The sequence below is a fragment of the Ranitomeya variabilis genome, chromosome 2 (genome assembly GCF_051348905.1).
Source record: "Ranitomeya variabilis isolate aRanVar5 chromosome 2, aRanVar5.hap1, whole genome shotgun sequence".
Taxonomy (NCBI): domain Eukaryota; kingdom Metazoa; phylum Chordata; class Amphibia; order Anura; family Dendrobatidae; genus Ranitomeya; species Ranitomeya variabilis.
In genome coordinates this window covers 798,431,126-798,444,366 of record NC_135233.1, presented here as the reverse complement: position 1 = coordinate 798,444,366, position 13,241 = coordinate 798,431,126, and the positions used below count along the sequence as shown (strand labels likewise).

General features: G+C 40.8%; 1 protein-coding gene across 2 annotated transcripts in view; it reads left to right on the top strand.

Annotated features, from left to right (window-relative positions):
• Positions 1-13,241, top strand: part of CD109 (CD109 molecule) — a 444,636-nt gene that overhangs the window by 298,886 nt on the left and 132,509 nt on the right. For both annotated transcript variants that reach the window (XM_077289898.1, XM_077289899.1), the window contains 2 exons: positions 4,699-4,843; positions 7,790-7,963. In XM_077289898.1, the coding sequence (XP_077146013.1) occupies positions 4,699-4,843; positions 7,790-7,963 (319 nt within the window). The remainder of the gene's footprint in view (positions 1-4,698; positions 4,844-7,789; positions 7,964-13,241) is intronic.

Here is a 13,241-nt window from a genome sequence, read left to right as displayed (position 1 = left end):
GAGAGTGTAGATGTACTCACTAACATACAGATCTGGAGACAAGTTAATCTTTTATAAAGGTATACCCTATGAAACAAACCTATGATTGTATCCATATAGTAAAATGAAAGATGTAATTATGTTACTATGTATCATATTATCTTCTCCATTTTACACTCTTTTAAGAATATTAAAGCACAATTATTTTAATGTAAGGCTTAAATACCACAAGTTTAGTCAGGATATGTCTAGAGTGATCGTAAGCCTTCTCCTTTCCTGCTGTGCCAGTGTGGGTCTTTGGGTGACATGGCCCTACTACAAACTGTCCTGCTTAGGTTTTTTACACAGGATTGTACAATCCACTATCTATAGATGCTCCTGTACGCCTACAGGGGTTCTCGTGGACAGTGCAGCACTACCTTTTACATATTATTTGACCTCATGTTTTTCTCAATATCTTTTATGAAATAAGAATAAACTTTTCCCGTTTTAGGTCAATTAGGATTGCTATAATCTAATATATAAATCTGAATGTGTGTGTGTATGTGTGTATCTGTGTATGTCCGGGATTGGCATCTGCACTGTCGCAGCTACAGCCACAAAATTTTGCACAGTCACACGTCTGGACCCCGAGAGCGTCATAGGCTATGTTGTGAGGTGAAATTTTAACCCCGCGCGTTCCAATTCACCAAACAATTTTGCCCCTACATAATGGGGAAAAAGTGAAAGGAAAAGTGTTGGAGGCAAATTGACAGCTGCCAGATGTGAACCAGGGGGTCTTAAAGAGTGAGAGCGATGGCGCCAAAGAGTATATACCGTACAGTTGCTAAGGTGGGGCCCCGACATGGGATACTCACCACACATGGGGATATGAACACACACACAAAATGTGCCACACACTACCACGTGCTTGAACACATATATCACCCTCAGCACACATTTCACCACACATACACCAACCTCGCCACATAAAAGTTGAAACACAAAAGTCGCCGCTCAAAACTCGCCACATGCAAAACTAGGCTCACGCAAAACTCGCCACACGTGCAAAACTCACTACATGGAAAACTCGCCACACGCAAAACTTGCACACGTGGAAAAATTGCCACATGCACAAAAGTTGCAACACATGCAAAAGTTGCCTCACACAAAACTTGCACATACTCAAAACGCACCACACATAAAACTCACCACGCGCAAAACTCGCCATGCGCAAAACTTGCTGCACACAACTTGCTACACCAACCTGTCACATGCAACTCGACACACAAAAAGTTGCTACATGCATGTTGCCACACAAAACTCATCTCACAAAAGTCGCTACATGCATGTCGCCACACGCAACTCAACACACACAACTTGACACATGAAACTCGCCCTAAAACACACACAAGTCTGGTATTATCCTTCAAAAATAAAAATCTGATTAATAAGCTGACAAACTACAAGAGCAACAAATGTACCATATAGGAATCCGGCAGCTGTCAGTCACATGACCTGTCTATTATGTGTATGTGTGAGCTAATATATACTGCCAGGGGGAGGGCTTCCTGTTGGCTGGGGATTTATCAGGCTGCCAATTTAGCTTACAAATACTGAGGTAAAAATACTGAGCAAATAACGTGTGAATGAGGTCTAATACAGGAGGAGATGACACACAGATATATACTATATACAGGAGGAGATGACATACAGGTATATACTATATACAGGAGGAGATGACACACACATATATACTATATACAGGGAAGATGACACACAGGTATATACTATATACAAGGGAGATGACACACAGCTATATACTATATACAGGGGAGATGACACACAGGTATATACTATATACAGGAGAGATGACACACAGGTATATACTATATACAGGAGGAGATGACACACAGGTATATACTATATACAGGAGGAGATGACATACAGGTACATACTATATACAGGAGGCGATGACACACTGGTATATACTATATACAGGGGATATGACATACAGGTACGTACTATATACAGGGGAGATGACACAGAGATATATACTATATACAGGAGGAGATGACATACAGGTATATACTATATACAGGAGGAGATGACACACAGGTATATACTATATACAGGGGAGATGACACACATATATACTATATACAGGAGGAGATGACACACAGATATATACTATATACAGGAGCAGATGACACACAGGTATATACTATATACAGGAGGAGATGACTCACAGGTATATACTATATGCAGGAGGAGATGACATACAGGTACATACTATATACAGGAGGAGATGACACACAGGTATACACTATATACAGGAGCAGATGACACACAGGTATATACTACAGGAGGAGATGACTTACAGGTATATAATATATACAGGAGGAGATGACACACGTATATACTATATACAGGAGGAGATGACATACAGGTGTATACTATATAAAAGAGGAGATGACACATAGGTATATAGAGGAGGAGATGACATACAGCAGGTATTTACTATATACAGGGGAGATGACATACAGGTATTTACTATATACAGGGGATGACATACAGGTATATACTATATATAGGAGTAGATGACATACAGGTATATAGTATATAGAGAAGAGATGACATACAGGTATATACTATATACAGGAGGAGATGACACATAGGTATATACAATATACAGGAGGAGATGACATACAGCAGGTATATACTATTTACAGGGGAGATGACATAGAGGTATATACTATATACAGGAGATGACATACAGGTGTATACTATATATAAGGGAGATGACAAGCATGTATATACTGAGGGGAAAATGAGGTGTGAGGTAAAAATGAGGGGTGTGAGGTGAAAATGAAAAGATGTGAGTGCAAAATGAGAGGAGTGAGGGAAAATAGTGGATTGATCGGAAAATGACAGATGTGAGGTCAAAATGAAAAGTGTTAGTGGGGAATGAGAGGAGTGAGGGGGAAAATAATAGGTATAAGGGAGAAAATAAAAGATGTGAGGGGGAAAATGAGAGGCGTGATGGGAAAATAAGAGAAGTGAGGTGCTCTAACTAATCACAGATATTTACTATGCCCAGGCAATGCCGGGCTCTTCAGCTAGTTATTAATATTTTCCAAATGCCAGAATTATGAGAAAGAGAGAATGTTTTAAAGCATTTTATTACTTACTGCAAAGTCAAAATGTTGCATACATTTCATTAGTATTTGGTACCATTGCCCTTAAACTGAATGACTTGGAAAAAAAATGTTTGGGATATCCTTCCACAAGCTTCTCACAATAGTTCGGCCCATTCCTCCTGAGAAAAGTGGTGTAACTGATCCAGGTTTGTCGGTCGATTTGCTCGCACCTGCTTCTTCAGCTTTGCCCTTACATTTTTCAATAGAATTGAGATCAGGGCTTTGTGATGGCCACTCCAAAACATTGACCTTGCTATCCTTAAGCCACTTTGTTATCATTTTGACAGTATGTCAAAATGTCAAATCATTGTCCATTTGAAAGACCAATTTCTGCCCAAGCTTTAACTTCCTTGCTGATGTCTTGAGATTTTGCTTCAGTATTGCCACATCTTCTTTTCTCATGTTGCCATCTATTTTGTGAAGTGCACCAGTCCCTCCTGCAGCAAAATAACCCCACAACATGATCTGCTCTCCCCATGTTTCACAGTTATGATGGTGTTCTTAGGCTTCCAACCTTCTCCCTTTTTCCTCCAAACATAACGATGATCATTGTGCTCAAAAAGTTCAATTTTAGTTTCATCAGACCACAGGACATGTCTCCAAACATTAGGGTTTTTGTTCCTGTATGTATTTGCAAACATTAATCTGGATTTTTTATGTTTCATTTGAAGTAATGGCTTCTTCCTGACAGAGTGGCCTTTCAGCCCATGTTGATACAGTACTTGTTTCACTGTGGATATTGACACAATCTTACCAGCTTCTGCCATCATCTTCACAAGGTTTTTTGCTTTTGTCCTTTGTTTGATATGCACATGCTGGACCAAAGCACGTTCATCTCTGAGACACAGAACCCATCTCCTTCCTGAACGATATGATGGCTGGACATTCCCATCTAGTTTGTATTTGCATACAATTGTTTGCACAGATGAATGAGGCACCTTCAGGTATCTTGAAATTGTACCAAAGGATGATCCAGGCTTGTGCAAGTCCACAATTCTCTTCCTGATATCCTGGCTGATTTCTTGAGACTTTCCCATAATGCTACACCAAGAAGCAGTTCATTTCAGGTGCGCATTAAAATACATCCACAGGTCTGTCTCTAAATAACTTAGATGTTGCCAAAAAACATATCAGAAGCATCCAAACACATGGCATCATCATATGGCCAGTCCAGAATTTATTAAAGTCATAGTAATCTTAGTGTACGTAAACTTGTGACTTTGCAGTAAGTATTAAAAATGCCTTAAAAAATCCCCTCTCTCATTAGTCTGGCATTTGGCAAATATTAATAATTATGGCAATTCTAATTGACCTATAATGGGAAAGGTTTATTCTGATTCTGTATTTATTAGAAAGTGTCAGTTTATGTTGGTACTTGAGTATATAAATGGCTACCACTTCATATAGCATAGTTTTATGATGTCACTCTTAGAATATCTTAATAGCTAGTTGTGTAAATGTGGAAAGTTAGCATGTATTTTAGTTTAAGTTAATATAATGGTTTTGTAGATAATTATATCATATTACTTTACTTTGACAGGCTGAAGGAATAAAACATTCATATTCACAAACTTTGCTCTTGGAACTGATCAACAATAAACCACAAATGATTTCAAAGTCTTTGAACTTTACATTCCCTCCTGGTGTAGTAAGTGGCAGTGAAAAGGCACATATCACTGTTACTGGTAAGGATAATCCTGTTACACTCTTAAATAATTGAGCATTGAATCAGAAGCAACACACATCAGTTTTTTTTCATAAGACCTAAAAAGATGTGAATAATAGAAATTTTGCGTGAGGAAAATAACTTGGCTACCTAAGCCAAAGACAAAACAAAGTAATATTCTTATCATTACAACCATATCTCCAGACATTCTTACTGCAGAATATCTGAGTACTTTAGTAGAGATGTTCAGATCGATCCACAGAGAATCAAATTCAAGTCAAATTTTCTGAAATTCGCAGATCACCTTGAATTCAAATTACTTGTGATTCGATTTGGATGGATGAGCTGAAATGTATACCGTATTTTTCCGACTATAAGACGCATTTTTTTTCCTCCAAATTTGGGAGGAAAGTGAGGGTGCGTCTTATAGTACGGATATAGCATGTGGGGAGGGGGGCAGCAGCCAGTGGGATCGCAATGATATCCCACTTCAGGATGTCCCCGCTGCCGGAATCAGCTGCTGGGGAAACCACACGGCCCCGCTGATTAAGTGCAGTAAATATTCATTAGCGGCTCACCGCCCACCGATCAGCTGAGCGGTGAGCGGGGAGCAGCAAATGAATACTGCACTTAAGCAGCGACACACAGTTTCCCCAGCACTGATTTTGGGGAGAATCTGTGTGTCCGGGGGAGGAGGCAGCAGCAGCAGGGGCCAGGAGATCGCTGCATACCTGCCTGTGCTGGACCCTGAGCTGTCTGTGGTGCACAAGGAGGACCTGTGTGATGTCAGAAGTGGGCGGGCTGGAGCATCACATGGCAGCTCAGAGCCCTCCCTCTTCTGACATCATCATAGGTCCTTCAGACTCCCACCTAGAATCTGCAGCTTCCTCTTATGTCCTGCGCGTGCGCTGTGGAAAGGCAACAAGAGGGAGCGCTCTGTGTGTGCAGCCATGGGATGCTCCAGCTTTTACCTCACCACAGGCTGGCTCCCACAATTAAGAGGTTAGTCTTTACAAAACACAATAAAGCACTCTGCCACTCCTTTGGTGAACTATAACTCCCAGCATGTCATAGGATCTGCAGGACATGCTGGGAGTTATAGTTCTCCCATGGGATTTTAAAGCAGCACTCCAGTGTTATTTTGCAGTGCTGGAGTGGTGCTTTCACTATAAGCCCTGTGCCCCCATTCATATACTCACCCTCCAGTGTCTTCATATAGTACTTTACAGACACCACACTGGTCCCGCAGCTTCCAACGTAATAACGTACTATTATATATAATAACACCACATATAATAGTATGTTATTTATGTTATTAAATATTTTACCACATTTTTTTGCTTCAAATATTTTTTTCCCTAATTTCCACCTCTAAAACCTGGTTGCGCCTTATAGTCCGGTGCGTCCTATAGTCCGAAAAATACGGTAGTTCTCTCCACTGAACACTGTGTAGATGTTTCTGTGGGAACCATCCAAAATCATGATCTTACTGAAATCCCAACAGAGCTAATTACTATTTTGAGGCAGATGTAATCACTTTGGAATTGATCTGGCCAACGTCCTTGCAATATTCACCTTTTTCAGAAATGTCCTCAGCACAAAGCACTGTATATAGGTTTACCAAGCCTTAAGTTGGCTTTTTAAAATGCTCACATAGTGTGCAGAAATAGTTTTGATTTGTGACAGAAAAATCCTCTCCGTAACTAAACCTAGTATGTAAGAATTGCTGTTACCAATGCTGTCACTGCGACTCTACTAGTAATAATTGTATCACGCTACACGGTAGTGAGACAGAGGGAATGGTGAACCCGAGTGGGGACCCACTGGGTCGTGGCCCCAGAGCCCCCAAGGGCGAGCAAACCTGATGGACGCACCCCCTATACAGGGAGTGTTAGGAGCAGGCCCAAGGAGGATGGAACCGCAACTGCCGGAGCCAAAGGGACGACTGGGTAAAGTTGGTAAGCAGGAACGCTGAGGTTGAGAAGATGAAGAGGCGGTGAGCTGGAAAAGAAACAAAATTATTAAGTGTCGGCAATACTGTATGTTATGGAGGCTGAGGAGGACAATAGAACCAGGAATTGACGGGACAAGCACGGGAGGAAAGGAGCACTAGGAACCAGCAAGTGAGAAGGCAGAAGAAGGCCTGATCACGATGCAAGATTAGCTACAAAGCAGAATCGCAGCAGCGAAGATACACAGGCGCTTACCTGGGTAAGCGCCAAGCAGAAATGCCTGGTGGGCGCTGCCATATTGGAGGCGGGGGCCATCGGGTCACAACCTTACAGAAACCCGAGCGGCAGAAAAGACACTAGGGCGAATACGCGGACCACCGACATACCGGGAGCCAGAGAAGCAGGGCAGAGAAGGATGAGGATGGAAGTCGGGAGCGCGCCGGCCAGACAGGTAAGTATCAGCGATTGTGACAAATAGTTTTGCATTAGAACTAAAGGATTATTCCCAACTTGCATTTTATATTACGTTTTAATTCCTTGCATGCTGACTCCCTGGTTGATGTGTAAGCAAGTTGATAATTCAGACCTGCAGTGCTTTGGCCTGATTGTCATTTCATTGCCCTAACCTGTGTGCTTTCCAAGTGGCAATACATGGCATCCTTCTTAGCAGGTCAACAAAACCAGTGTTGTGCTACTGCGCTGCTATGGACCTTACAAAGCAAATAGATAGCAACTGAAAGCAATGATTCCCCCTCTATATGATTTCCAATAACCCTAAAGATTATATACAGCATGTAATGATATTTTTCAAGCATTAAGTAGAGAGATTGTGTCATAGACTATGTCATGGCGCCATCACAATATTTGCTATCTACTTTTATCTTTCTATGTATATCTTATGTTAAGGGTATGGTTAGTTAAGCTTCCTCAGACTTTGATATAACTGCCAGTGGTATACCTGAAATGTGTTGTTGAGCTGAGAATATAAATATTATTTTTATTTTCTTTTAAAGGTGATATTTTGGGACCATCTGCTGCCAACTTGCAATCGTTAGTTCAATTGCCTCATGGTTGTGGTGAACAAAATATGGTCAGATTTGCCCCTATAGTGTTTATAATGGAATACCTAACTAATACCAGACAACAAAATGATCTTACACCTAAACTGATTTTGTACATGAAAGAAGGTATGTTTCAGTTCTGTTCTTGTCTCTAAACATATGTTATAACGAATGCAAATATAATTTTTTTTATTTATTCATATCAATTTATTACACCAGTCACCTTTGATTAATGCTAATGAATGTGCTAATGAGCACAATGGTACAGTATTAACTGTCATGATAGCATGACATGACAGTTATTTTTCCTCATATCAGATTACAGTGCAGTATCTAGTCTAAAATATGTCACTTTTAGCATTGAAAATTACCAGAGCATGCTAAGTTAAGCTCTAGAGCCAGTAATGATTTTTGGAGATTTACGCTCTGCAGTCTGCAATGGTTGATAATGTAGCTCATTGCTATATAGCACTTCTGCTGTAAGTCAGTGCAAACTAAGTAATGCAATGTGTTTAAAAAGTCACTAAAATTTGATGTTAAATTATTACATATACAAAGTATAAATTTGTGAACAAATACATAAAGGCTATAAATTCTTTACATAATAAAATATATTTAATATTTTGAGATATAAAATATGCTACATTTGATCTAAATTAAAGTTTTGCTTTGCTGTCTTACTATATAATTTGCAACTTAAAATTTTCTACCAGATTTCGCTTGACCTGAACAAATAGGAAGGGATACATTTCAGTTAGTTGACTAATTTAATTTAATAAATATGTTTTAATAAGAATCATGTACTTATGTTTCTTATTATTACCACAACAGCACGTTCAACCATGCAATCTTCAGAAACAAATTATGTTTTATATTAAGTCAAATATGAAACCACAAATTATGTGTAATTCATACTCAGTCACAATTTGATACAGATGGATTACCAAATATAGGCAGCTATGAAATATCAGTATTTTTAGTGCTGGGGTTCCATGGTGACATTTGGTTACAAAGTACATGCATATATACTGTATGTGTAAAGTTAAATCATCAAATGTAAGCATATAGCAGGTTTACATAACATTTTTTGATCAAGGGGCCACACTGTCACATTGAACTTACTCCAAGATCCACAAAAAATTGAGAGCCATCCTCAGTATATGAATACATTAACAAAACCACTGTCAACACATGAATACATCACCAGAACAACCATCATTATATGAACACAGCACCAGAAGCAGTATCAGTAAATGAATACAGTAATCAGAACCATCATCAGTACATGAATACAGGTCCTTCTCAAAAAATTAGCATATAGTGTTAAATTTCATTATTTACCATAATGTAATGATTACAATTAAACTTTCATATATTATAGATTCATTATCCACCAACTGAAAGTTGTCAGGTCTTTTATTGTTTTAATACTGATGATTTTGGCATACAACTCCTGATAACCCAAAAAACCTGTCTCAATAAATTAGCATATTTCACCCATCCAATCAAATAAAAGTGTTTTTTAATAACAAACAAAAAAACCATCAAATAATAATGTTCAGTTATGCACTCAATACTTGGTCGGGAATCCTTTGGCAGAAATGACTGCTTCAATGCGGCGTGGCATGGAGGCAATCAGCCTGTGACACTGCTGAGATGTTATGGAGGCCCAGGATGCTTCAATAGCGGCCTTAAGCTCATCCAGAGTGTTGGGTCTTGCGTCTCTCAACTTTCTCTTCACAATATCCCACAGATTCTCTATGGGGTTCAGGTCAGGAGAGTTGGCAGGCCAATTGAGCACAGTAATACCATGGTCAGTAAACCATTTACCAGTGGTTTTGGCACTGTGAGCAGGTGCCAGGTCGTGCTGAAAAATGAAATCTTCATCTCCATAAAGCATTTCAGCCGATGGAAGCATGAAGTGCTCCAAAATCTCCTGATAGCTAGCTGCATTGACCCTGCCCTTGATGAAACACAGTGGACCAACACCAGCAGCTGACATGGCACCCCACACCATCACTGACTGTGGGTACTTGACACTGGACTTCAGGCATTTTGGCATTTCCTTCTCCCCAGTCTTCCTCCAGACTCTGGCACCTTGATTTCCGAATGACATGCAAAATTTGCTTTCATCAGAAAAAAGTACTTGGGACCACTTAGCAACAGTCCAGTGCTGCTTCTCTGTAGCCCAGGTCAGGCGCTTCTGCCGCTGTTTATGGTTCAAAAGTGGCTTTACCTGGGGAATGCGGCACCTGTAGCCCATTTCCTGCACACGCCTGTGCACGGTGGCTCTGGATGTTTCCACACCAGACTCAGTCCACTGCTTCCTCAGGTTCCCCAAGGTCTGGAATCGGTCCTTCTCCACAATCTTCCTCAGGGTCCGGTCACCTCTTCTCGTTGTACAGCGTTTTCTGCCACATTGTTTCCTTCCAACAGACTTACCATTGAGGTGCCTTGATACAGCACTCTGGGAACAGCCTATTTGTTGAGAAATTTCTTTCTGGGTCTTACCCTCTTGCTTGAGGGTGTCAATGATGGCCTTCTTGACATCTGTCAGGTCGCTAGTCTTACCCATGATGGGGGTTTTGAGTAATGAACCAGGCAGGGAGTTTTTAAAAGCCTCAGGTATCTTTAGCATGTGTTTAGAGTTAATTAGTTGATTCAGAAGATTAGGGTAATAGGTCGTTTAGAGAACCTTTTCTTGATATGCTAATTTATTGAGACAGGTTTTTTGGGTTATCAGGAGTTGTAGGCCAAAATCATCAGTATTAAAACAATAAAAGATCTGACAAATTTCAGTTGGTGGATAATGAATCTATAATATATGAAAGTTTAATTGTAATCATTACATTATGGTAAATAATGAAATTTTACACTATATGCTAATTTTTTGAGAAGGACCTGTATAGCATCAGAATCACTGTTGGTACGTGAATACAGCACCAGAACCACCATCAATACATGCTTACAACACCAGAAACAAACTCCGTACATCAATACAGATCCAGAACCCATGTCAGGACATGAATACATCCCCAGAACAATCATCAGTACATTAATACATTGCCAAGCATCGTACAGTGATCAACTGCAATGTCAGGTCAGCCTCCATCATGCATGCTTGTATTGCACAAGTGTGCAAGTCCTAGACTGTCATTAACAATGATGATAATATACTGGGAGATGTTGTTACCAACTATCATCAGACTGTGGACCATACAGAAGCCAGAGTACTGATTAGCCTCAGTCAGTAACACAAATAAACTTTTACATCTAGGTATTATACAGGTTATGTCCTCTCCTATTGTTGTCGCTCTCATATTTTCCATCTGTATATAGCACATATGTCATAATGAGATTTTATTCCCACAGCTCTTCTCTGCAGGATTCCTTCTTCTGCAGTCTTCTGCATCACATCCCAACATGGTGCCTTACAAATAATTGTGTAGTTTTAATGCCCCATTAATAAAAATATCTCCTATACTGTGTCCCTGAATAAATAATTGCCCCTGCACAAAATATTGCCACCATGCTGTCCCTTTTATGATTCATTGGCCCCACACTGCCCACTTATAAATTATAACCACCACTGTCCTCATTTATGAACTATATCTTCCACAATGTCCTTCCTTATGCACTACAGCCTCCACATTGTCCTTCCTCATGCTGTCCCCATTTTCAATATCACCCCACATTGCTTATTCTTTATAAAGCACATCCATGATGTCCCCTCTCATTACTCTCCTCCCATGCTCCCATGTAGCCATACTATTGCCTCCCATGCTCCTAACTCTCCATACTGTCTTTCAAAACTGCACCACTCCTTATTGTCTCCTCACACTACCAACACTCCACTTTGGCCCACAACTTTCCCACCTCTCTATACTGTCCAACCATACTGCCCCTCTCCATATTTTCTCTCTCCATACTGTCCTCTTAAAATTCACCACTCAATACCCCACAATGCCTTTCTCCATACAGTTCCCCAAAACTATACCTCTCCACGCCATATTGTCCTCACACACTGCTCCATTCTATACCATCACTTCACATAATTCGTTTCCATACTGCTCCCATGCTTCCACCTCCCCTTATTGTCCCCTAGGTAGCTAATATGCCTCCAATCACATTTTTTCTTCTCTACTCACTATCACATCCCATTTTCTCATACTGTGCTCTCACACAAACACCTCCCTCTATATATATAATTGTCTAAGGGTTTTTCTGTCTGTCTGTCTGTCTGTCTGTCCTGGAAATCCCACGTCTCTGATTGGTCGAGGCCGCCAGGCCTCGACCAATCAGCGACGGGCACAGCATGGCGACGATGATGTCATAAAGGTTGCCTCAATCAATCAGCGACGGGCACAGTCTGCCGCGAATTCGCCTCGACCAATCAGCGACGGGCACAGTATCGACGTAGATGTCATAATGGTTGCCATGGCGAAGATGATGTCATAAAGGTTGCCTCAACCAATCAGCGACGGGCACAGTCTGCCGCGAATTCTGGAATCATCATTGTCCATATACTACGGGGACATGCATATTCTAGAATACCCGATGCGTTAGAATTGGGCCACATTCTAGTCTACAATAAAAGTCTTTGCATACAATCTTTGACTCCATGGATCGCTTACTGTTCCCATAATCTTTTACACTTCTTTGGTGCAGCAGTGATGGCAGCATTGTGATGATGAACTAGAATGCTGCTGGAGGTAATGAAGTTAATTTTCTCCCCCATACCATTTGGATAAGTGAGGGCACTGGGTAGGTAATAATGCTACTAACCTGCAGATTAACCCCATGACTGCAGGTTAATAGCATTTTTTTCTGGTGGCTGGTTCCCTTTAAGTCAAACATATGGATTAAAGTTTACATGCAGCCTCCATTGCCATTTATCCAATGTGACATTAAAAAGGGTTGACGGAGACTTAAAGGGGTATTCCCATCTCCAAGATACTGTCGCGGAGATACCGCCACAGAGAGGGGACAGAAGATCACGAAATCCTGCACTGCTTAGGGCATGTTCACACTTTGCAGATTTTGCTGCGGATTTTTCCGCAGCGGATTTGGAAAAACCGCATTGAAAAACCGCAGCGGTTTTCCCTGCGGATTTTCCTGCGGTTTCTTCAGCGGATTCCTCTGCGGGTTTTCAACAGCACTTTCCTATTGGTGCATGTTGAAAACCGCTGCGGAATCCGCAGAAAGAAGTGACACGCTCCTTCTTTTTTTCCGCGGCAATTCCGCGTGGTTTTTAAAGGGATTTTCTGCAAAGTGGGAACAGCGGATTTTGTTTTCCATAGGGTAACATTGTACTGTACCCTGCATGGAAAACTGCTGCGGATCCGCAGCTTCAAATCCGCAGCGGATCCGCAGCAAAAACCGCAAAGTGTGAACATAGCCTTAG